At 40.2% G+C, this 26,193-nt stretch overlaps 1 protein-coding gene and 1 long non-coding RNA gene across 2 annotated transcripts in view; both read right to left on the reverse strand.

Moving 5' to 3' along the window:
- Window positions 1–1,460: 1,460 nt before the first annotated feature.
- The window catches only part of tbx4 (T-box transcription factor 4), a 32,888-nt gene continuing 8,155 nt past the window's right edge, over window positions 1,461–26,193 (reverse strand). The window contains exons 3-8 of the mRNA XM_041995083.1: window positions 18,629–18,748; window positions 12,447–12,594; window positions 4,066–4,218; window positions 3,806–3,894; window positions 2,160–2,395; window positions 1,461–2,083 (exon numbers count right to left, since the gene is read on the reverse strand). Of these exons, the coding sequence (XP_041851017.1) occupies window positions 1,461–2,083; window positions 2,160–2,395; window positions 3,806–3,894; window positions 4,066–4,218; window positions 12,447–12,594; window positions 18,629–18,748 (1,369 nt within the window). The remainder of the gene's footprint in view (window positions 2,084–2,159; window positions 2,396–3,805; window positions 3,895–4,065; window positions 4,219–12,446; window positions 12,595–18,628; window positions 18,749–26,193) is intronic.
- LOC121646194 lies at window positions 21,356–23,026 on the reverse strand. Its single transcript, XR_006011586.1, has 3 exons — window positions 22,935–23,026; window positions 22,020–22,067; window positions 21,356–21,385 (listed from the first exon to the last, which is right to left on the reverse strand). It is a non-coding gene; the product is annotated as an uncharacterized LOC121646194 (long non-coding RNA).

Raw genomic sequence — 26,193 nt, forward strand, 5'->3', positions numbered from 1 at the left:
GTTGCTGATACTGGGTCTGGGGTCTGTCTCTACCCGATTGGTGTCTTTCTTTACTAAAAAGTCATAAATATCTCCCTTTCTTTTCTTTGTTATATCTTCCTCTGCTAAACCAGACTGGTTAAAGGATTTATTTCTCCACTTTTTCATGCTATAGCTACTTTAAAGCCAACTAGCAGCCTTGCTAGCCTTCTGTTAAAGTAAACTGGATTATTTAGTGCTAGCTTAGAAAGCGCTAAGTGAAGCCCTGTTTCCACTGAGCAGTTCAGTCCGGGCCAGTACGGTTCGTTAGTTTTAGAATGGTCCAGCCAAATGCAGGTTTCCAATGCAAGTCGAACCACCACTGGGCATGCGGGCGTAGACCAAATGCCTAACATGGCCTCATACGTGCGATGACAGCAAATGTGACACTACAAACAACAATGGAGGCCAATCAGCAGCTTGTTTTTGTTCTGGTTGGCTTTTGGTTCTTTGTACGAACGATACATGCTGCATTGTAGACAATGTGGCATCTATCATCTTTCCAGTGTCCAACTGAACCATGAACTGCACAGCAACATTGTGTTTGTTTCGCACTTTTATCGTTAGATGCCAGTACCTCTGCCCTACAACTGAAGGGGGTCCATACGGTGCAGTATGGTTCGGTTGTATGGGCCCCATTTTATAATGGAAACACACAAAACAGCATACCGGACCACCCTAGCCCAAACCGAAAAGCTCAGTGGAAGTGGGCCTTCCTGAGGTTCTCTTTGAGCTTCTTTATAGGTATTTTCTTGATTAACGTAGGGGATGTGTAGTCCCTAAATACACTCACTGAAAACTAAATATTACCTGGTTCCCCCACATAATCTTAAACCTAATCTAGTGCTAGCATAGAACTAGATTAGCACTGCTACGTAGCTTCATTCTAACTTCAGGTTAATAGCCTTACATAACATTGGTAGTTGTACCTGCACAGGGACAAAATCTTTTAGAAATGTGCAGCCATAGTCAATATTTTTGAATGATGAATAATTAGGAAACTACTTTAATATTTACTTTAAACTGGTTCAGTGATACTAGTGATCTGTGCAGGTCTGAAAAGATGTTTCTTCCAGTGATCTGTCATTAACTTGAGGTGGCACCTGGGGTGTCCAGTCAGATTTCAGAGGTAGCCAGTGCCACCCCTCTAGCTTCACCCCCGTCTTAGATCACATTCTGTAAATGATCATTTTCCTTTATTAAGTTTACGTTAGTTTTCTCCTCCTTAAGCCACAATTTATATTTAAGAATTAGAAAACCACCTTACTGCATCTGATTACATCAAGGGATATGAACATGTGGCCGATAACCTTTCACCTCAAACATTGAGAGAGAAATTTGGCAATGTATGGTTGTGAATCCACATCCACAGCCCTCACTGAGTTTTAGAAACCTAGAATAATTTCAGACCTGTAAGTTGAACAGAACTACTTTGTCCCAGATTAGCTGTCAGTCCAGTGACTCCCTGTACTACCCAGTCCCACTTGGTACTGGTAAGATGAATCCCGTATGGATATAGTGCCTTGTGTGGAATAGGCTGATCCCGGCTTCTTGTGATAAAGAGATGGATGGCCTGACCGATCTCTGGTGACAGCTGAAGAGCCAGATGTAGAGGAGGGCGACGGTGGTACAACTGGCAGGCTTCTCTGGGTTGCTGCTGAGTTGTAGACCCTCAAGTCAGCCTGTGGTCGTGACACCATCGATGATGTAGGGTGTGGTACCACAGGGGTGACAGGAGCAGAGTTGGTGAAGTGAGCAGTGAAGGACTGGTAGGGAACCCCTTCGACACTGTAACGAGGAAAGGGCTGCATTGTCGCCCACATGTTGCAATTAACTGTAGGAGAGTTTGTCAGTTCGCCAGTGTCCGCGGCCCCCGATCCAGACTCAGACTCCATGCTACCATACATACACGCCTCTCTGGAAGTGATGGCCTCAGTGCAGTACGGATGAGACAGTAGAGGCGACTCGTAAGTTGGAGGTGAACGAAAGTAATGCTCCTCTGACATCATGGAGGATGTTTCCAGATATGGCCGCTTACATCCAAGATCCAAGTGTCGGGAATTATCTGCAGAGGGATATAATCGCTACTTTTATTGAAGGAAAAATAACACTTCATCTCTAAATGTTAACTACGAACTTACCTCTGTGTTTGAAGCAGTGATACATGAGGCTGGGATCTCTGCTTTGAGGGAAGTGGTTTGACATGGGATCTTGGGTTTCGGAATTGGACAAAGGAACCCCGGTCTCATACTGATAGGAGGGCAGGACTTGGGAGTGCCCTGTTAAAACTCCTGCTCGAAGTTTCCCTGCTATGTGACTGTGTGAGGAAATGATCCGCTGGCGCACCATGTTCTTTGATATTACTGGATATTCTTTCCTGTGCAGAAACAGCCTCAGTTTACCACTATCAGGGAGAATTCTTAGTTCTTTATAAGATGTACAAACCTGCCTATTACAGTCATTGACCACTTTATCAGGTCCACCTGTTTAACTTCCTGTTAACACAATATCTATCCAGTCAGCCTTGTCAGTCACACGGTAGCACCTCAGTACATTTAATTATGTTGACATGGTGAAGACAACTTCCTGAAGTTCAAACTGAGCATCGGAAAAAAGAAAGAAAGGGAATTTAAAGCTCTGTTTCCACCAACAAGTCCAGGTTTAGTACTGGAGGGGTCAGTACGCTTTTTTGTTTTGCATTTTAAAAACCAGAGAAGAAAAACAAAAAACTGGCAAAAACTAGGAAGGGTCCAAGAATATCCTACTTTTTTTTATACTTTTCTGTTGGGGTCCCAATCTTACTGATCCAAACATAAAGGATGGAGCTTCACACACTGCAGTCCATTGATTGGTGGAAAGAATGATCACTTCCTGTGTGACTCTGGAATAAGAACAAAGCAGGAACATTTCCATGTTTAAATATATGGTGGATTTATTGTTGTTTAAAGCCACATGCCAAGAAGAAAGAACACAATTTGCTGGATGTCCACAGCTCTTCTCCTTTGTTTCTGGGTCACGTTCTTCTTCGTTATATTTAAAAAGGTGTTGCTCCTCCCAATTTCATAGCTCAGGCATCTATCTATCTGGCTTATACCACGCCTACCAGGTGAAGGAAAGGAAACTGAGGCTACAGTTCACACAGACTCACCAACACTGGACAATAGAAGATGGAGAAACGTTGCTGGTCTGATGAGTCTCCATTTCAGCTCCACATTCAGATGCTCGGCTCAGAATCTGCTGGAAACATCATGAAAACATGGATCCATCCTGCCTTGGATCAACGCTTCAGGCTGCTGCTGGTGTAATGGTGGGGGGAGATTTTCTTGGTCCACTTTGGGCCCCTTAGTACCAACATGACCTGGTTTAACCAGCACAGCCTACCTGAGTATTGTTGCTGACCATGTCCATCCCTTTATGACCACAGTGGAGCATCTTCTGATGCTACTTCCAGCAGGATAATGCACCATGTCACAAAGCTCAGATCATCTCCACCTGCTTTCTAGAACATGACGATGAGTTCACTGGACTCCAACGGCCTCCACAACCACCAGATCTCAGTCCAGTAGAGCAGCTTTGGGATGTGGTGGAACCGGAGATTTTTATCAACTGTGTGATGCTGTCATGTCAATATGGAGAAAACCTCTGAGGAAGGTTTCCAACACCTTGTTCAATCTATGACACCAAAAATTAAAAAGGAGGTCTGACCGGTACTAGAAGGTAGACCTGGTAAAGTGGACAATGGGTGTATAAAAAGTACTTCAAATGAAAAAAAGTATTGGTTTCATACCCCTGTAGCCTTGAAACACGCATATCTCCTTCTTCACTTCCTCTAAATCCTTTAGCAAATGGATTGTTTTCTATCTTCAGCTGAGTGATCTAGGAAAATATATTTCATTAAAAAATTAAATATAAATGCTCCTAAATGCTCCAATTAACATTTTATTGATTCAGAGACATGAAATATCTTTGGAAAGCAACCAAGAAAAATAAAATATGAGGGAGAGTATTCCACATTTTTCTAATCTGGAGTAAATATTCTACTTATACCTTGTGGTTTTGATAAGAGGTTACGGAAATGAAGGCAGTCTCGTGAAAGACATGAGTACAGTAGGCGGTGTTCTTCGATCCAAATGCGTTGTTTTCATCAGCTTTGACTATGTGAAGCCTGGGCTGGTACTTGTGCATGGAGTTTAGGATTATCTAGATAAAGGAAGAAAAGGCAACATGTTAGGTGTACACCATGAAAAAACAAAAAAACAAACCGTGCTGGGCAACAATGAATTTTTTTTTTTACTGTGATTAATCACATAAAATGTTGCGATTAATCATGATTAAAATGTACTTTCCTTTCAAAAAAAGGTCTACTACTATATGGAGAAAATGCAGTAAACTTTGGTTTACAAACACTAAATCAGGGGTGTTCAACCTGAGGCTCTGGAGCTGCAAGTGGGTCTCTGGACCTTCCACAACGGCTCTTAATGCATGGCTAAAATGCTAAAGAACTAAGTCACGTTTTAATATATAGTAATATATATATATAGTATTCTATTTTTCTTGTCATTAGGTTGGAAACTATAGTTTTTTTTTTTTTTTTTTTTAACAAATATCTACATCCCTTAGAAGAAAGTCTGTCTATCCTCCTTTTGCAAACATTTTTATGTTTTTATTTTTTAAAAACCAAAAAAATAGAAATTAAAATGTGGTTCTTCAAAAATAACAACAAATGTCCTATAATAGATATTTACCAAAAATTAAGTTGTGTTTTATCAAAAGGTCTGGTAACATCTGCGTCTCTAAAGCAGTTTTATTTAGCTGGCTGAGGGAAAAAATGGCTCTTTGGATTGGAAAGGCTGCAGACCCCTGCACTAAACACATAAACAGGTTTAGCAGCAGTTTTCTCTTTAAACAGCAACAGTTAAAATATTTTATTAGTATAAATAAAATCAAATATTTATGAGAAAGAAGGATGAAATGTTCAGGATTTACTAACTAAAAGGTAAAAAGTCAGCAGGATGAATTTAAAGCTGTGAAGCTGCTTCCTTCTAAACACAGAAGGAACAATATGTGATGAATATCAGCATCAGGTGAACAGACAGAAAGCAGGATGAGAATCTCACAGCTTCTAGATGGTGAGGAGAGAAATATTCACAATATGCACAATAACTTCCATCCATGCTCCTTCACTGCTTCATTATCCACATTTCTAGCCTATAATTTCTCTAACCTTTCATTCTTAGCTTGACTGTTTAGCTTCACCTCTTGTGCCAGAACCCTCTGCTACCAGGAGTTAAGGGGTTAACATCTGGTTTTAGGGGTGTAACGTCAGGTCTGTAGATGTAACTATAAACGTGTGGTATCCAGAGAAAGTCCAACAAACACAGTTAAGACAGAAAACAGTTTAAAGACCAGCTACACAAAGTCCGAAATAAGATGTAAACACAGATGATGTCTCCCCGTCTCCACCTGACGGCATGAACACGAACAAACGACTCCTCTACTGAAAGTTCACATCTCAGATTCCACAGCTGGAAGTTTCATCTCGCTATGACCAAGATTCACCGAACCAGAGGCAGAAGAAGACCCGACTTATGCTGCACGCTTTTAAAACATAGTCATTAAATTTCTCACCTTTGCTGTCTTTCCTCAAAACTTATAAAACCACAGTTTAAAAAAAGTACATTTCTCATTGTCTTTTGGGAGCATTTTCCGGTCCAAAATCCCAATTTTCTGCTCATCTACATGGGTTTTGACAGACAAAGAAAAAATCTTTTTCTTCTTTCTTAAGTTCCAGACAGAAAACGTCTGTTCATGTTAATAAAGCCGTTCTCTCCTGATTCCATCATTACCGCTGCAGCAGGACCAGACATGGAGGAAGAGGCTTGGACTGCAGCTTCTGCAGGAGCTTTCTCTGGTTCAGAGCCAGTAGCAAGACGTTTGAGGAAAAAAAAACAAAAAACTGCTTTAACGCGCAATAAAAAAAATAACGCCATTAATTCATTAACACGTTAACGTGATAATAATGAGTTAACATGCCCAGCCCTAAAAAAAAAATATAATATTCTGTCAGCTGGATCACCAGCCAAGCATAGTTTATATCTTCACTTTTACACATGATCTTTTGTTTTATTTCAGTTTTTAGCACATATCATGGCAGATCAGTTTGTTGCCAGTTTGGGATCCTCTAACCCCAAGTCAACCTCTTTAACCTCAAGTCCAACACTATAAGTGTACAGCCACACTTTATGACAGCATTACTAAATTCAGTATTAAACTTGTATTAAGCTGTTTGACGATTTTTTTTTTTATAAGGAATTATGCTTTAGCGCAATTATCACAAATTTGAAAATGTACTATGACCATTGCTTGAAAAAAACTGTTATGTATTTTAACAGTTATTCTATGCTGGATATGTAAATTTGCTGTCTGTTTCTGAAATCTTATTGGCATCCCTATAGTTAAAAAATACAAGCAATAAAATGTGAAATAATACAGGAACAAACTGTAATGTCAATGGTATATAGATCTTTATTTTTTTATTCATGTCAGGGCTTTTTACAGAGAGGTGTCCCAGCTGCTGTTATTATTTAATCTCACTCATTAAATGTACTAATATCACTTTATTCCTGTGTTTTCAGTGCTGTGGGAGTGTTTAATGTATAAGTAAGCTCAAGTGGGTCACCTTTTCTTCTCAGCTGATCTTAACTTTGCTACAATTTCTTTACAACTCATAGTACATCGTCTTGGCATTTACTATAGAAAAGTTTGAAATTTAACACAGTGGTTTCCATCTTGGGGTCCCTGACCACCCAAGAGGGCCCCCAAACATCCTAGGGCGTCTTTGCAGGGTTTAACTGTAGCGCAGGGGTGTCAAATGTACAGCCCAGAGGCCAAAACCAGCCATACTTTGTGGTTGTGTTTTTAATGTTGATTTAAAAATGTTGAAAACATTTTCAAGGCATGGGGATAACTTGCTCTATCTTTTTTATCTCTCTGATTTAATATAACTTCAGTTTGTGTGATGAGGTGAGAAGGGCTTGTTTTATTTATTTATTTATTTATTTATTGGTAGTTGCTTCTCAAGGAAAATATGTTGGTAACCACTGCTTTAACAGACATTTACAGAAAGCCATTAGTATTAACTTGTAATGAGGCTCAGGTGAAATCATAACATTAAGGGTGACTCACTTCCATTTGCGTTTCCCATTAAGCCAGGTTCCTTTACAGAATGGCTTTAAAGCATTTAAATGGTAAGTGGACATCATTCCACATATATAATTCTTCATTATTAAGGACAAACTGTAGAGAAAGTAAATATTGTATGTGACACATAATTTCTTGAAGGTTAGTGTATTTTGTATTTCATTTCCAGAATACACTGCAAATGTAGTGAACATGCCAGAGAAGCATGCATCTCTGGTCAACTTCCACTCTGAAGCGGAACCCTTCAAGTGTAAAGTTGCTGGGATCAATTAGATCAATGAACACTTCCTGTGCATCTATCATCTCCATCACACTTGACGTGGGATCTGAGTGTTGTGTATCAGTATAGCAGGTGGCATGTGTTGTGCGTGCATGGTGCTTAGGTTGTTGGGTGGTTGCAGGTCAGCTCGCTAACATCACTCTGCTCACTGCAGTCCAGTTCTGTGCCCAGCAAGGCGTTAACAACAGTGGGGCAGGGTTCATCCCCAGCCCAGCTCTGTCAGCCACGATAAACATCACACTCTGCCCCCCCACCCTGCATTCCTCTCCAACAAGCCTGACTCTCTCCTGAGAAGCCTCCTCCTCCTCAAGGGGGCTCCCAAAGAGAGGCAAAGGTTGCAGAGGCCATGGGCTGCTAGGCTTACGTTGAACACCGAGCATCTCCTTGCTCACATGCTTCTGTTGCTGAGGCAGGCTGGAGACACAAATAAGCCATTGGCTGGTGCACCAGAGGCTCTCTCTTGACCTTTGTCTGCTTTACTGTGTGAGAGTGATACCAGAGACTCATGGACGTCTGTCAGTAAGCAGTGATCAGGGAAGAGGCAAAGACAGGATTTACTTTCATCTCCACTGATGTAAAACATGCAGATGTGATTCATTTAGTTATCGTAAATGTGTTTCTGACGAATCTGAATGTGTCCTGAGTGCTTTTTAATCTTGGCAACTACAGTTTAACGAAGGTTAGAGAGAAATATAATATGATAATATCAAATATATAAAAGGTCTGGTGAGAGCATCAGGGAGTGGATGTGGTTGTTGTTCATACAACGAAATACCAGTTCAGTTCTCTAATGGGATATAAATACTACTGCTGCCCAGTGAAGAATATTTTTCTAGGTATATGCTTCATGGTTACTGTACTTCAGTATTCACAATCAATCCCTTAAAGCCGGAATAGACTTATTTACAAAAACTAAATAAATACAGTTAAAAAAAAAAACATAAGAGGGAAAATTAACAAAAAGAAAAGTACTGAAATGAAATAATACATTTAGATAAATTAATGACAGTGAATGAATAAAATAAATAATAAATAGATAAAATAAGTCAGAAGTTTGTCATTCTTCAGTGCAGTTCTTTAAATTGGGAATAAACATTGTGGGGTCTTTTAAAATGATTGCATGAACAATACACACAAACAAATATCTATGTATGCCTATACACACATACATGTGTGCATATGAACTGATATTTAGTTTTGTATATATGTACGCCGTTAATAATGAACTGCTTCTAAATATATATGAGAGATGTGACCAGAATAAACTGTAAATAAATTCATGTTTCATGTCAGTCCTATTTATCCAAAATGGTTCATTACTCATTTTTCTGTATTAAGAGGTGAAGGTAAATATATAAACAGATATAATTTCTTATAATTATAAATCCTCCTCTTTATTACACATTATTACACCTTGTTTTAAACTGCTGTTTGTCTGGACATTGTTTGAAATACAAAGTTGTTTTCTGGTCGTTTGTGAACTGAGTTTTCAAATGAAGTTTTCCCCTTAACCTTAACTCGCTCTTGAATAATATAATAATTTCTGGATGTTTCCATCAGTTGTGCTGTTTGATAATTCACCAGATCTGGAAATTAAGTTAATAATAAGTTAATGTGTTCCTGATATCCAACATTAAAATGATATGTATTGCTCTTTTTTGGAGGATGAATAATGAATGAAACAAACTTTTGTTTAAACTTCTGGATAGTATGTAAAATACGGTGAAACCAGATTAAAGTGTGGACTGGTTTCTGATCCAGGACTTGCTTTGCTCTGTATAACATTGCTAAGTACTTCTTGATTAGTTTATCATCTACATGGTTAATATGTGATTTCCAGTATCTTTTTTTCACTCCAAGAGATTTATTTTTAAATATATACATTACCTATTTTCAAAGCATTCACGTGACGGAAGACAAATTGCACTAAAAATTTGACTGATGGCAAATCAAACTTGAGACTTTCCTTTTCACGGTGTCACCCGAACCACTAACCCAGGGGTGGCCAACGTCGGTCCTTGAGAGCCACAATCCTGCAAGCTTTCCATGCATCCCTGCACCGACACACCTGACTTAAATTAATGAGTCATTGTGCAGATCTAACTAATGAGTCATTGTGCAGATCCTTATATGTTGTGACATCATCTGATGGATTCTCTACATAAAAAATGTCTTTCTGACTCGAGCAGCAACATCTGAGGTTACGTTACTCATTTGCATACATTGTGTGATGAGCATAATTAGCAGTGAATGAGATTTCCTTCACCCCACTCTGGGAGGCAGTCACACCTCTCAGCCTGGGTGTCATCTGGCCTCTGCTTGGCCTCTAACTTGCTCTGCCCTCATTATTCACCCTTATCACTGGCCAGGCACTCAACTCAATCTGACAGCAGGCTCCACCACTGATCTGAGAGGTTATGAACCTAATGAGCCCGCCCATTGATGGGATGGCTTCGGACAAGCTATCCCAGAGTTCCCCTGGGGAGCGCTGTCACAGACACACTCTTCATCTCCCTCTTCATCCTCTACCTCCTTTCTCTCACCAAGTTCTCTCTCTCTTTTACACACTCCTTCACTTCGCCTCCATCCTTCGATCAAAAGGAGCTCCATGATCTTACTGTTTGTATTTCAGTCAACGAGATATTCCACAGATTATTCCTCCTCACTTTGATTTTTCTGAAGTAAGCTGAGATGTTTGCACACAGCAGACCCTCAAAACATGCCGAGATATATCAACAAGATGAACTCTATAGGAATTATAAAGGAATATAACTGTAAATAACATTCATATAAGAATAATACAGGCAGAAATATTACTTTATGTGAGTTACTTTCTAATAAATGTGAACAACATTTTTCATGTCTGTCCAGTTTAACCATCTTTAGATGCAAAGACAAACATCTGACCCCATGTCAGCTTGAACAAACATACATAGACTATAATACCCTGCAATAGAAACAATCAGCTGATTCTTGAATTATCTGACTGACAGATAACAGCCAACAGTTCGGTGATTGATTGTTTAACCTCGTCTTCATGGGGCCTATTTTTCTGCCTCCTGTCTGAAATAACGTACACAGAATAAATAAAGTATATCTTTACAACTAAAAGAGCTGTATGTTTAATCTTGCTCTCTGCAGAAAGCAGACATGAGCGATTACTACAGAAGTGTTACTGCGTCAAAGTAAATTCACCCAGAACACAGCAGGAAATGTAAATGGTTATCTCCTACTAAGAGAAAACAACATTAGTTTCAGTGTAAACCAGAAGATAACAGCTCAATTCATCTAGAAATGAGTGAAGTAATCCTAGAAATTAGTAATGTAATCCTAGGAAAGAGTAAAGCAATCCTAGAAATGAGTAACGTAATCGTAGAAATGAGTAAAGTAATTCTAGAAATGAGTAAAGTAATCCTAGGAATGAGTAAAGTAATCCTAGAAATGAGTTAAGTAGTCCTGGGAATGAGTAAAGTGGTCCTAGGATTAAGTAAAGTAATCCTAGAAATGAGTAAAGTAATCCTAGGAATATGTAAAGTAATGTAGGAATGAGTAAAGTAGGGCTAGGAATGAGTAAAGTAATCCTAGGAATGAGTAAAGTAATCCTAGAAATGAGTTAAGTAGTCCTGGGAATGAGTAAAGTGGTCCTAGGATTAAGTAAAGTAATCCTAGAAATGAGTAAAGTAATCCTAGGAATATGTAAAATAATGTAGGAATGAGTAAAGTAGGTCTAGGAATGAGTAAAGTAATCCTAGGAATGAGTAAAGTAATCCTAGAAAAGAATAAAGTAGTCGTAGTAAAGTAATCCTAGAAAAGAGTAAAGTAGTCATAGGAAAAGTAAAGTAGTCCTAGGAATGAGTAAAGTAATTCTAGGAATGAGTAAAAGAATCTAGGAATGAGTAAAGTAATCTAGGAATGCATAATCTAGGAATGAGTAAAATAATGTAGGAATGAGTAAAGTAATCCTAGGAATGAGTAAAATAATGTAGGAATGAGTAAAGTAGTCCTAGGAAGGAGTAACGTAATCCTAGGAATGAGTAAAGTAATCTAGGAATGAGTAAAGTAATCTAGGAATGAGTAAAGTAATCTATGAATGAGTAAAGTAATCTAGGAATGAGTAAAGTAATCTAGGAATGAGTAATATAATATCTGAGGAGGAACTGTGCTACACTAGAAGGTAAAAGTGAACCTGAGTAGGTTTCAGGTGTTTAATAGAGGTGTTACGCAGGTAAATATTTCAGGAAGCCATCAGCTGATGATGATGATGATGATGATGGACACCTCTATCAATGGTCAGAGTCTGGAGGATCCAGGGATAGCCCCACATTCACCTTAGAAACACCATGAGGATCCAGAAGGAAGTGAAGCCCAAGATAGTCTATGATGTTAGAGATGTGAAACTTTGAAAGTAACAGAAAACACCAGCTGACAAGACATATTTAGAATCTATCTGATTTTATAATTAAAATATCAGAGCGATAACTGTTTAATTAACATATAAATGATAAGTGTGATGGCATAGTTGCAGCCAACAGTTTGTGGACTCACAGGTTTTAATCCATCCCTTTGTAAAATGGCTGCATACTGAATGACTGGTAGTTTTTAGATTAATGTTACCACCGATGTCTAACACTGAAGCAGGTGGCTCTGCATCTAATGCACATCTTAGATCGTCATAATTTAGCAAACTGTAACAATCTAGGTTATTAATAATTAGTGTTTCTGCATTGTAACGACTCCTTTCTCTTATGAATCATGGGAAGGACGTTTCGATTCAGTGTGTTTTATGTGTTTTTAACACAGTTTACTAGTGAGAAACCTGTAAGTGTAAACTTAAACATAAGCCAGGTGCCCCTGAAAGAAAGAACTGTGGTAACATCACATGTGCATTCTCTATAGTTTCTACATACTAAAAACCTTTAAATAACTTAGGTTCTCTGTTGGTACTCACATGACCAAAAGGGTCCAAGTGATTGTTTGTTAGCTTCAGCTTCTGAAATGATACCAGTTGCCTCATCCAATGAGCACCCGTGGTGGGGGAATCCGGATGCACGTAGAGTCTGCCTGGCATGGCTGGCTCAGCTTTGCCAGCTACCGTCCTTAAACACAGATTTACAGAGATGTGAAGAAAAAAATTAGATGTAGACAGAAACTACAAACGTGACAGTGAATTTAATTTCTTTAACCCTTAAAACTCCACTAGACCTCCAGCATCCCCCCAGCGCTATCTTTTATATCATCAGTATCTCAGGAACGATAGTGTGTAACTCTGTGAGGTAAATTGTGATGGATAGCTAACCCTTTAGCTGGTTTACAGAAGTTTTCCAGGCAGTTACAAAACAGGCAAACCAAATAAGGGCTTGGAGTTTTAAAGAGGTTTACTCAGAGGTTAAGGAGTTGGTGGGTGTTTCATTTGTTATACCTATTTGAAACACCTGCTTGATATATGATTAGCTGCAAATACAGCGAAAGGTTGTAGACGAAGATCCTAATTAAACCTTCAAACCAGAAGATCAGAAACAAATGGCATTAGACTTAATGTTAACTTAATTTTTTTTTCCACCCTTAGCTGGATGGCCGTGGTCACACTTGAGTTATTAACAACTTTGGATCGAAGGTAAAATGGATGGAGTCCCATCAAGATTAGATTTTAATTTGTACATGCAAAGCATAAGTTTCACACACACCAGAATAAGTCATAGAGTTCCTCAGGATTCTGTACTTGGACCGATAGTTGCCTAATTGTACATGCTTGTTTTAGGTAATGTTATTAGAGAGCATGCTCTAAATTTTAAAGGTTTTCTGTTTGGTTCTGGTTCTGACAGAGGTTTTCCTCTCCACTGTCTCCTTCTGCAGCTCAGGATGGAGGTTTGTATCAAAAAGAAGATTCAATCCATTGATTTCCTTAGTTAGGTCATTTTTACCTCCGCCAAGCCAGAGGTTATGTTTTCGGCGATGTATGTTTGTCTGTTTGTTAGCAACATAACTCAAAAAGTTAAGGACAAATTTTAAAGAAATTTTCATGAAATCACCAAAATGAAATAAGTTATTAAATTTTAGGGTGATCACAGATTTTCAGCCATGCAGGCGCAAACATCCGGAAACATTGTGAACTTTGTCACCTCTAAGTTTTTCGCTGGTAAAAACAAAAGGTCTCTAAACCGTAGCAGATCAAACAACCACTTCACAGGCGGGGAGGAGCATCTGTTTCTGGCTGCTGGGACACCATCACCTGTCATGTGACCTTGGTCATGTGACTCCATCATGTTTACAATTGCCAGAACTACTTCCTGAGCAACTGATGAAAGTGTTTGGATGAACATCTTGTGCTTTTTTTTAAAGTATGTTTTAAGTCCAGTGTTTTAAAAATGAAACCTTTTTAGCAGTTCCTTTACAACCTGATGGTGGATAGACATCAGGACATGCGTTCAGTCCTACAGCCACTAGCTTCGCCTCTAATCTTTGTCTAGCCTTGACACTGAGGGGATCAATATAACTAGAGGACATTAGGAATCATTTCCTATCAAAAACCGATATAGAAAGCTTAAAACTATGAGAACAAGTTGCACACACAATGCTGGTATGATTCAGGGTTTGGTTTCACCAGCAAGCTGTTCGTGGTCATGTGATCACCAGGTTATGACGTAGGTTTGTGCCTGCCCACGGAGAGATAAGGATAATTTTACCATTAGAGCTTTTAACTCAAAAAATAATGTTCGCAATCATTGGCAAAACAAAAAAATAATAAAAATTTCCAGTGGCTTGGCAGAGGTCTGCACTCTAAGTGCTCCTAGTTTTATGAATTGGTTTTTATGAAGACAGTTATTATAAACTGGACTAAAGTGGATGTGTTTTAATTTTACCACAATAAACTGGCTTAAACTGGACTGTGTAAGGTACTTTGAGTTGACTTTGCTGGTGCTATACAAATAAAGCTGAATGGCACTGGAAGTAAAATTAATTAACTTATTTTATTTAACTTATTTTAAGCTCATTTATTGTTTTGAATTGTGTGAATCTTTTCTTTGACATATGCCATTGGTTCTGATTTTGTTTGTTGATGTTTTGATGTCATGTCTGTCCTCTGTGTGTGTTCTGGCTGCAAAATCCTTTTCCCTCTGGGGACAATAAATGATTTGAATTGAACTGAATTGAATTAAAGGAGCTTTTTTCTTTTTTTCCTAGCATTTTGCAAGCTCCCTGCAGATTGAAGGTGTTACCACTGATGACCTGCAGTCACAACTTAGCAGTGACAAGTGTTTCCTCACATCATCAGTGTCTGCACCTGATCACAAGCCAGGATGTAAAATCTGTGCTTTTGCAATAGTTAACTAACAGGTGTGTTTTATGTTTTTTTTCTTTTTTTTTGTATTACCATAAAGAGGTGAGAGGAGATGCATCAAACTGTGAAGTTCAGTTCTTAAATCTGTTTGTGCGCACAAAGGTGGAAACGTGTATAAATGTGCATTATGTATACGTTCATTTTTCCAGATTCATCTCAGTTATGGTCAAACTATATATACGTGCACATTTTTCCATTTCTATTTTATTAACCATGAATGAAATGACACTCCCCTAATTAGCGTATCAAGATGTACGTATGTACGTATCAAGATGTGTTTGCACTTCAGTTTAGGTTTAGACGTGACAGTGAATGCACAGTTTTACAATTTATAAAACTAAGACATTCATTAGTAAAGACTCATTTCCATCTCATATCAGTGTTATATTGGTATAAAATGACCTGCGACCAGAAAACATGGTCTGGATGATGAGAAACACATTCCAAAGCAAAATATAGATGTGGACTGAACATTTTCAGATGGGATCATAATTTTGTGATTTGCATCTTGATCACATCTTAACCAGATGTGAAGGCAGTTCAGTTTGATACCTTCACTTATTTTTTGACCAATCAGTCACTCCCAGAAAGATCATTTTCATACTGAGATCAGATCAAATTGCAACCACAGTCAAGATAAACAAAGACTGATGGGTAACATAATTTATCAAGACACAGATCTTGCAGTAATACCAGGAATAAATAAGTATCTGTTCTTTCCAGAGGAAACACTAGAATCACTCAGAAAGTGCAGATCTCTGCCAAGACATTGTGTTTTTTATTTTTTTTTCTTGCCAATGATTGTGGCCATTAGTTTTTGAGTTAGAAGCTCTAAAGGCAAAATGAACCCTATCTCTCCATGGGCAGGCACAATCTGCAATCACATTGTGAAGGAGCTGCTAGCTAGAAACATTGAAAACTTCACAAAAAGTACCAACAGATGATTCTTATTGTTACTGTGAGCAGACATTTCATGGTGTCTTTGGCATCTTTACAAAAACAACCATAGGTTTTAAACTGTAATCATAATGAATGTTTTAGTCACCAGTCACTACATGATCTGAATAAATTATTGAATGTTTTTAGGAACTTAAAATTTGCTGTTGTTAACACGCACGATAGCCATTAGCCAGTTATCATGTTTTTCTGGGCTTTTATGTCTTTTCAGTAGTTGGAAGAACGAGCTCTTGTTCTTCCTATGTTTATGGCAGCCAACCACAAAACAACTTTTTAGGATATTTTAAGGAAACTACAGAAATCCGATAAAAATCTATAACGCTTGACAATGAAAATCCATTGATGTTACATTAGCAACCTTTTGCTTCCACTGATAAAGGACGTGGATGTGACAAAGTTCACCAATGTTCCCTGCGCCTGTAAGGAATCCTTTAAAATAATTCTGGATCCAAGAGGTGGTCCAGATCACTCACAAAATCTATGTTCATGTTCCTTATTTCATTTTTGAGATTTCCTGAAAATTTAATCAAAATCCATCCATAACTTTTTGAGTTATGTTGCTAACAGACAAACAAACCAACACTGCCAAAAACATGACCAAATCAAATCAAATGTTATTTATAGAGCAAATTTCATAAATAAAAATCAGCACAAATGCACACAAAAACAAAGTTTGCAAGTAAAACTAATGTAAGACAGCAAATAAACATTCACACCTACTCTTTTTCACACACACACTCATACCAAAGAAACCCCAAGAGGCGGTTTTTAAATAAATAAGTACATGAATAAGTAAAATAAAATAAAAAATAGTAAAATGAACAATTCTGTTAAAAGCTAAGCTAAAATGGTGGGTCTTGAAACTCTTTTTAAAAGCATCAACAGTCTCTGCAGCCCTGAGGTTTTCTGGCAAGCTGTTCTATAGATGAGGGCCGTAGTGGTGGAAAGAGGCCTCGTTGTAGAGTTTTAGTCCTGACTTTAGGAACAACCAACAGGCTGGTACCAGAGGAACTAAGGGTCCACAAGGGTTCATAATTTAAAAGCAGGTCAGATAAATAAATAGGCCCAAGACTGTTAACACATTTACAAACAACTAAAATAATCTTAAAATCAATCCTGAAACGCACGGGGAGCCAACGCAGTGATTTTAAAAGTGGTCTAATGTGTCCCCCCCCCCCCCCCCCCCCCCCGAGTCCTTGTCAGAACTCATGCTGCTGAGTTCTGTAGTTGTGAAACACTTTTTGGGAAGACCAGAGAGCAGGGCTTTACAGTAATCTAATCTACTAGATATAAAAGTATTAGCATCTCTGTGCTGGCAAGAGAGAGAAATAGGCGACTCTGGCAATGTTTTTCAGATGATAAAATCTAGTCTTTGTGACATTTATAATGTGTGGAATAGAATCCAGTTAAGAGTCAAAAAGGACACCCAGACTTTTCACACACTTAGGAGGATTAAAATGTTGTAATTTTGGTGACTTAATGTGTCAGTGTCTGGAGCAAATAAACACCTGGATGAGGGAGAATTTCCTACAATTAAATGAAGACAAAACTGAGATTATTCTGTTTGGTAGAAAGAGAAGTAGGTCAGCATTGGTAAACACCTGGAGACTCGGGCTCTTAAAATCACCGACCAAGTTCGTAACCTGGGAGTGTTGATAGACTCAGATCTGACTTTCAGCAGCCACATCAAAGCTTCACTAAGAAGCTTTTTACCAGCTCAGAAACATCAACAGAATTAAAAGTTTAGTCTCCCAGAAAGACCAAGAGAAACTCATCCATGCATTCATCTCCAGTAGGCTGGATTACTGTAATGGTCTTTAACAGGACTTCCTAAAAAGAGCATTAAACATCTGCAGCTCATCCAAAACGCTGCTGCTAGAGTTTTAACCAGGACTAAGAGATCTGAACACATCACACCAGTTTTAAAATCTTTACACTGGCTTCCAGTCAGTCACAGAATAGATTTTAAAACCCTTCTGCTTGTTTACAAATCCCAAAATGGTTTAGAATACATCTGTGATATGTTCAGAGAATATAAACCTAGCAGAGCTCTTAGATCCAAAGACTCTGGTCAACTAGTCCAGACCAGAGTTCAGACCAGAGTCCAGACCAGAGTCCAGACTAAACATGGAGAAGCAGCATTTAGCTGTTATGCTGCAAACAAATGGAACAAACTGCCACTGAAATCTGCACGGTAACTTTTTTAACTTATCTTGCTTTTAATCATTTTAATGTAATTTATGATTTTATTGTGATTATGTGTTGATGCCTTTTACTATTCTAAATATCTGTAATATCTTTGTTTTATGTAAAGCACTTTGAATTGTCCTGTACATGAAATGTGCTGTACAAATAAACTGCCTTGCCTTGCCTTGAAATGATCTCTCTCTTCAGTTTTGTCCTGGTTGAGCTATAAGAGGTTCTCTGCCATCCATGACTTTAAAATACAGCTTAAAAAGACGTTAACTGGCTTCAGATCATCAGGAAACACTGCGATGAAAAGCTGCGTATCATCAGCATAGCTGTAAAAATCAATGTCATGCCTCCTGATGACATCCCCAAGGCAACATGTACAGATTAAAAAGAATTGGGCCTAAAATTGAACCTTGAATGAGACCAAAGACATTAAGAACAGACATGTTTACCTCTGTTATGATGAAACCGTTAGCTCTATGTGTGACATGCACCACCAAGCCAAAGCTTGCTAACATTAGCAGAGGTGTGTTTTAATTCTCACAGATTAAAGCAAAAATTATGTTTTTTTTATCTTTATGATGAGCCACTGTTATTCATTAAAAGGCTGCAAAATTCATTTCTAGATCTTCCAAACTTACCATTTGTTGTCACAGAACTTGTAGCGGTGGTCATCAGCTGGGACAATGTCAATAAGAAGGATGTATTTGGTCTTTGGGTTCATGCCAGTAACTTTAACCTTGTAGCTAGGAAACATCCTCCTGTTGAAGAATGTACATGTCAACAATTACATATGTTGTTGTTTAAACAGTGTTTTATATTCCCAGAATAACTGACCTCAGCCACACACCACTTGGTCTTATGTGGTCTTAATACGGTCACCGCTACGTCCTTGTGTTTGAGATTGATTAGCTTAAGCAGCTTCTGTACATTGCAGTCAATTAAGGTTTATATCTAAAAATCAAAGCTACTGATTTATAAATTTTGGATTATGTTTATCAAAACCTGTATGTTGATTCAATAAATGAAGGAAAAATGCTTTTTATAAAAAGTAGTTACCTGCTGGTGGAAAGGCATGTGCCTTCTAGGAAAAAGATCTTCAGAGAGGTTAAAAAAACAAAAACGTGTGTTTGTGTGTGACGTGTCTATTATCTTCACGAATAGTGCAGATAAAGATCCGATTAGTTTGCAGAGTGCAGCTTGCTGATGTTCTTAAAGGATTGGAACAAGCAAGGTCTCTTAAAGATCAAGGGCTGAGAAACAAGTAGGGCGAGAAGCTCCCTTCTCTGAAACCTAAAACAAACCTAAACATTAAGCGGATGACATACGTCTACACTGACAGGGTCCTTTCTGTCAAAATGTTACGTTTTCTGGCCTGGTTGCAATTCATCTTTATTTAGGAGCAGAGTGAAATCCTCACAAAGCTTTTGAAATATGTTTGTTTTTGAATGCTTCAGGACTAAAAGAAATGAAGGGAGCTACCTTTCTGACCTTTTCTGGGAAACCAAAAGACTTTTTCATCCCATCTGCACTAAAGGAAATTTCACAAAGGGCTGTGCTCCCTCTTATAAAGCCCTAAGTGGTTTTTAATGGCACCCCAGATCGGACAGCTTAAACAGCTGGCTCGTCAAAAAGGCCTGCAGTTTATCCATGGGTACTACACATGGCAGCATGTTCAATGGATGACACACTCTCATAACAGCCTTGCATGCTTATCTGGGTGGATGGGAAAGTATCGAAACCCCTGTCTTTATGCCGGCTGCTCCGATTGGTTCAATTGTTGATCTTCAAAGGCTCATAGTGCTGATCATGTTACTGTAAATATTTCCTCACGTCAGACGGAGGGAGAAAAGGGGGATTGAGGGCAGGTAATTCAAATCTCTCTCTCAGGCTTCAAATCCAATCAATGGAACAGATCAGTCTTGCTATCATCCTCACTGAAAGACAGTTTAATCTTAGGGGAACATTCAAAACAGACCTGTGCTCATCCATGGCTCCACTTAGACCACAAACAGAGCAGATGGAAGCCTGTAAGACATGTGTCCCATGGATTTCTATAATATGGTCATACCTATCCATTGGCGGTGGCGGGGGTTGAGTTAATGAGCACGCATTGTATAGTCATTTTACAACTATTGTGAATGAAAAAAATCTTTATTTATCCCAAGATAGAAATTACAATAATTTTTGTGATTTATTATTAGAACATTTATTTGTTAATCATTTATATGATTTATTTTTACAATAAAAAAATATAATAAAAAATAGCTAAATTATTTTGCTCTTTTTTTTCATAAGAATTGGACAATTTTATACCCAGGGCCTCATAAAACCAGGTTTACTTCATAGTTTTTGACTGTGCACATTTGACAAATTCCACAAGAATTTGTATTGAATTTCGTTGCACTTTTTGTTGCAATGACAATAAAGTTCTATTCAAAATCAACAGTGTGCCATCCTCCACTTTGCAAACCACACAAAGTGTACTTAAAGTCTAACCCCTAAACATTTTTGGAGCTTTTTAAGAATTATTTGGTTTAATCTTTTTTATTTATATCTCTACATTTATCATGTCAGGACACTAAAAGGCCTACACACACACACACACACACACACACACACACACACACACGCATATATATATATATATATATATAAAATTTATTAATGACAAAAATAAGGATTCAAATTATTTAGAGGAATATTTTTACTTGTCCACAGAGGAGACTAAAGCTAACAGCTTTGCTTTAACTATTAAAAGATCTAAATATGATTATTTTCTTCTGTTAAAATAACTATAAAATAGAAAAAAAATCAAATAAAAATCTGTTTTTAAGTTTATATATTAAAACAAATTCAGCCTAATTTGTGGCATCCAATTCACTTCTGATCATTGTAGTCCAATTATAATCCAATGAAAACAAATCCACCATATGATCCACATTAGTCCAGTTTACAATAATTGTGTTCCTATAAACCAGTTCACAATAATTAACCAGGAAGAAAACCCTCCATCAGAACCAAAACCAGGAAGGAAACCCTCCATCAGAACCAAAACCAGGAAGGAAACCCTCCATCAGAACCAGAACCAGGAAGGAAACCCTCCATCAGAACCACAACCAGGAAGGAAAACCTCCATCAGAACCAGAACCAGGAACGAAACCCTCCATCGGAACCACGATCAGGAAGGAAAACCTCCTTCAGAACCAGAACCAGGAAAGAAACCCTCCGTAAGAACAACGGCCAGGAAGGAAAACCTCCATCAGAAACAGAACCAGGAAGGAAAACCTCCATCAGAACCACAACCAGGAAGGAAAACCTCCATCAGAACCAGAATCAGGAAGGAAACCCTCCACCAGAACCACAACCAGGAAGGAAAACCTCCATCAGAACCAGAACTAGGAAGGAAACCCTCCATCAGAACCACAACCAGAAAGGAAACCCTCCATCAGAACCACGACCAGGAAGGAAAACCTCCATCAGAGCTAGAACCAGGAAGGAAACCCTCCATCAGAACCAGACCCAGGAAGGAAACACTTCATCAGAGCCAGAACCAGGAAGGAAAACCTCCATCAGAACCAGAATCAGAAAGGACAACCTCCATCAGAACCAGAACCAGGAAGGAAACCCTCCATCAGAACCACAACCAGGAAGGAAACCCTCCATCGGAACCACGATCAGGAAGGAAAACCTCCATCAGAACCAGAACCAGGAAGGAAAACCTTCATCAGAACCAGAACCAGGAAGGAAACCCTCCATCGGAACCACGATCAGGAAGGAAAACCTCCATCAGAACCAGAACCAGGAAAGAAAACCTACGTAAAAACCACGGCCAGGAAGGAAAACCTCCATCAGAAACAGAACCAGGAAGGAAAACCTCCATCAGAACCACAACTAGGAAGGAAAACCTCCATCAGAACCAGAATCAGGAAGGAAAAACTCCATCAGAACCACAACCAGGAAGGAAAACCTCCATCAGAACCAGACCCAGGAAGGAAACCCTTCATCAGAGCCAGAACCAGGAAGGAAAACCTCCATCAGAACCAGAACCAGGAAGGAAAACCTCCATCACAACCAGAACTAGGAAGGAAAACCTCCATCAGAACCAGAACCAGGAAGGAAACCCTCCATCAGAACCAGAACCAGGAAGGAAACCCTCCATCAGAACCACAACCAGGAAGGAAATCTCCATCAGAACCAGAATCAGGAAGGAAACCCTCCATCAGAACCACAACCAGGAAGGAAAACCTCATTCAGAACCACAACCAGGAAGGAAACCCTCCATCAGAACCACAACCAGGAAGGAAAACCTCCATCAGAACCAGACCCAGGAAGGAAACCCTTCATCAGAGCCAGAACCAGGAAGGAAAACCTCCATCAGAACCAGAATCAGGACGGAAACCATCCATCAGAACCACGACCACGAAGGAAAACCTCTATCAGAGCTAGAACCAGGAAGGAAAACCTCCATCAGAACCAGACCCAGGAAGGAAACCCTTCATCAGAGCCAGAACCAGGAAGGAAAACCTCCATCGGAACCAGAACCAGGAAGGAAACCCTCCATCAGAACCACAACCAGGAAGGAAAACCTCCATCGGAACCAGAACCAGGAAGGAAACCCTCCATCGGAACCAGAACCAGGAAGGAAACCCTCCATCGGAACCACGACCAGGAAGGAAAACCTCCATCAGAACCAGAACTAGGAAAGAAACCCTCCGTAAGAACCACGACCAGGAAGGAAAACCTCCATCAGAACCACAACCAGGAAGGAAAACCTCCATCAGAACCACAACCAGGAAGGAAAACCTCCATCAGAACCACAACCAGGAAGGAAAACCTCCATCAGAACCAGAATCAGGAAGGAAACCCTCCATCAGAACCACAACGAGGAAGGAAACCCTCCATCAGAGCTAGAACCAGGAAGGGAAACCTCCATCAGAACCCGACCTAGGAAGGAAACCCTTCATTAGAGCCAGAACCAGGAAGGAAAACCTCCATCAGAACCAGAATCAGGAAGGAAAACCTCCATCAGAACCACAACCAGGAAGAAAACCCTCCATCAGAACCACAACCAGGAAGGAAACCCTCCATCAGAACCACAACCAGGAAGGAAACCCTCCATCGTAACCACGATCAGGAAGAAAAACCTCCATCAGAACCAGAACCAGGAAGGAAAACCTTCATCTGAACCAGAACCAGGAAGGAAAACCTCCATCAGAACCAGAACCAGGAAAGAAACCCTCCGTAAGAACCACAACAAGGAAGGAAAACCTCCATCAGAACCAGACCCAGGATGGAAACCCTTCATCAGCGCCAGAACCAGGAAGGAAAACCTCCATCAGAACCAGAATCAGGAAGGAAAACCTCCATCACAACCAGAACTAGGAAGGAAAACCTCCATCAGAACCAGAACCAGGAAGGAAACCCTCCATCAGAACCAGAACCAGGAAGGAAACCCTCCATCAGAACCACAACGAGGAAGGAAAACCTCCATCAGAACCAGAACCAGGAAGGAAACCCTCCATCAGAACCAGAACCAGGAAGGAAAACCTCCATCAGAACAACAACCAGGAAGGAAAACCTCCATCAGAACCAGAACCAGGAAGGAAACCCTCCATCAGAACCAGAACCAGGAAGGAAAACCTCCATCAGAACAACAACCAGGAAGGAAAACCTCCATCAGAACCAGAACCAGGAAGGAAACCCTCCATCGGAACCACAATCAGGAAGGAAAACCTCCATCAGAACCAGAACCAGGAAAGAAACCCTCCGTAAGAACCACGGCCAGGAAGGAAAACCTCCATCAGAGCCAGAACCAGGAAGGAAACCCTCCATCAGAACCACGACCAGGAAGGAAAACCTCCATCAGAACCACAACCAGGAAGGAAAACCTCCATCAGAACCACAACCAGGAAGGAAACCCTCCATCAGAACCACAACCAGGAAGGAAAACCTCCTTCAGAACCAGAACCAGGAAGGAAAACCTCCATCAGAACCAGAACCAGGAAGGAAACCCTCCATCGGAACCACGATCAGGAAGGAAAACCTCCATCAGAACCAGAACCAGGAAAGAAACCCTCCGTAAGAACCATGGCCAGGAAGGAAAACCTCCATCAGAAACAGAACCAGGAAGGAAAGCCTCCATCAGAACCACAACCGGGAAGGAAAACCTCCATCAGAACCAGAACCAGGAAGGAAACCCTCCATCAGAACCACAACCAGGAAGGAAAACCTCCTTCAGAACCAGAACCAGGAAGGAAACCCTCCATCAGAACCAGAATCAGGAAGGAAACCCTCCATCACAACCACAACCAGGAAGGAAAACCTCCTTCAGAACCAGGAAGGAAACCCTCCATCAGAACCAGAATCAGGAAGGAAACCCTCCATCAGAACCACAACCAGGAAGGAAAACCTCCATCAGAGCTAGAACCAGGAAGGAAAACCTCCATCAGAACCAGACCCAGGAAGGAAACCCTTCATCAGAGCCAGAACCAGGAAGGAAAACCTCCATCAGAACCAGAATCAGGAAGGAAAACCTCCATCACAACCTGAAGTAGGAAGGAAAACCTCCATCAGAACCAGAACCAGGAAGGAAACCCTCCATCGGAACCACAACCAGGAAGGAAAACCTCCATCAGAGCCAGAACCAGGAAGGAAAACCTCCATCAGAACCAGAATCAGGAAGGAAAACCTCCATCACAACCAGAACTAGGAAGGAAAACCTCCATCAGAACCACAACCAGGAAGGAAAACCTCCATCAGAACCAGAACCAGGAAAGAAACCCTCCATCAGAACCACAACCAGGAAGGAAAACCTCCATCAGAACCACAACCAGGAAGGAAAACCTCCTTCAGAACCAGGAAGGAAACCCTCCATCAGAACCAGAATCAGGAAGGAAACCCTCCATCAGAACCACAACCAGGAAGGAAAACCTCCATCAGAGCTAGAACCAGGAAGGAAAACCTCCATCAGAACCAGACCCAGGAAGGAAACCCTTCATCAGAGCCAGAACAAGGAAGGAAAACCTCCATCAGAACCAGAATCAGGAAGGAAAACCTCCATCACAACCTGAAGTAGGAAGGAAAACCTCCATCAGAACCAGAACCAGGAAGGAAACCCTCCATCGGAACCACAACCAGGAAGGAAAACCTCCATCAGAACCAGAATCAGGAAGGAAACCCTCCACCAGAACCACAATGAGGAAGGAAACCTCCATCAGAACCACAACCAGGAAGGAAACCCTCCATCAGAGCTAGAACCAGGAAGGAAAACCTCCATGAGAACCAGACCCAGGAAGGAAACCCTTCATGAGAGCCAGAACCAGGAAGGAAAACTCCATCAGAACCAGAATCAGGAAGGAAACCCTCCATCAGAACCACAACCAGGAAGGAAAACCTCCTTCAGAACCAGAACCAGGAAGGAAACCCTCCATCAGAACCACAACCAGGAAGGAAACCCTCCATCAGAACCACGACCAGGAAGGAAACCCTTCATCAGAGCCAGAACCAGGAAGGAAAACCTCCATCAGAACCAGAATCAGGAAGGAAAACCTCCATCACAACCAGAACTAGGAAGGAAAACCTCCATCAGAGCCAGAATCAGGAAGGAAAACCTCCATCAGAACCAGAATCAGGAAGGAAACCCTCCATCAGAACCACAACCAGGAAGGAAAACCTCCTTTAGAACCAGAACCAGGAAGGAAACCCTCCATCAGAACCAGAATCAGGAAGGAAACCCTCCATCAGAACCACAACCAGAAAGGAAAACCTCCATCAGAGCTAGAACCAGGAAGGAAAACCTCCATCAGAACCAGAATCAGGAAGGAAAACCTCCATCACAACCAGAACTAGGAAGGAAAACCTCCATCAGAACCAGAATCAGGAAAGAAAACCTCCATCACAACCAGAACTAGGAAGGAAAACCTCCATCAGAACCACAACCAGGAAGGAAACCCTCCATCAGAACCACAACCAGGAAGGAAAACCTCCATCAGAACCACAACCAGGAAGGAAACCCTCCATCAGAACCAGAACCAGGAAGGAAACCCTCCATCGGAACCACAATCAGGAAGGAAAACCTCCATCAGAAACAGAACCAGGAAGGAAAACCTCCATCAGAACCACAACCAGGAAGGAAACCTCCATCAGAGCTAGAATCAGGAAGGAAACCCTCCATCAGAACCACAACCAGGAAGGAAAACCTCCT

The sequence above is a fragment of the Melanotaenia boesemani genome, chromosome 9 (assembly GCF_017639745.1).
Source record: "Melanotaenia boesemani isolate fMelBoe1 chromosome 9, fMelBoe1.pri, whole genome shotgun sequence".
Taxonomy (NCBI): domain Eukaryota; kingdom Metazoa; phylum Chordata; class Actinopteri; order Atheriniformes; family Melanotaeniidae; genus Melanotaenia; species Melanotaenia boesemani.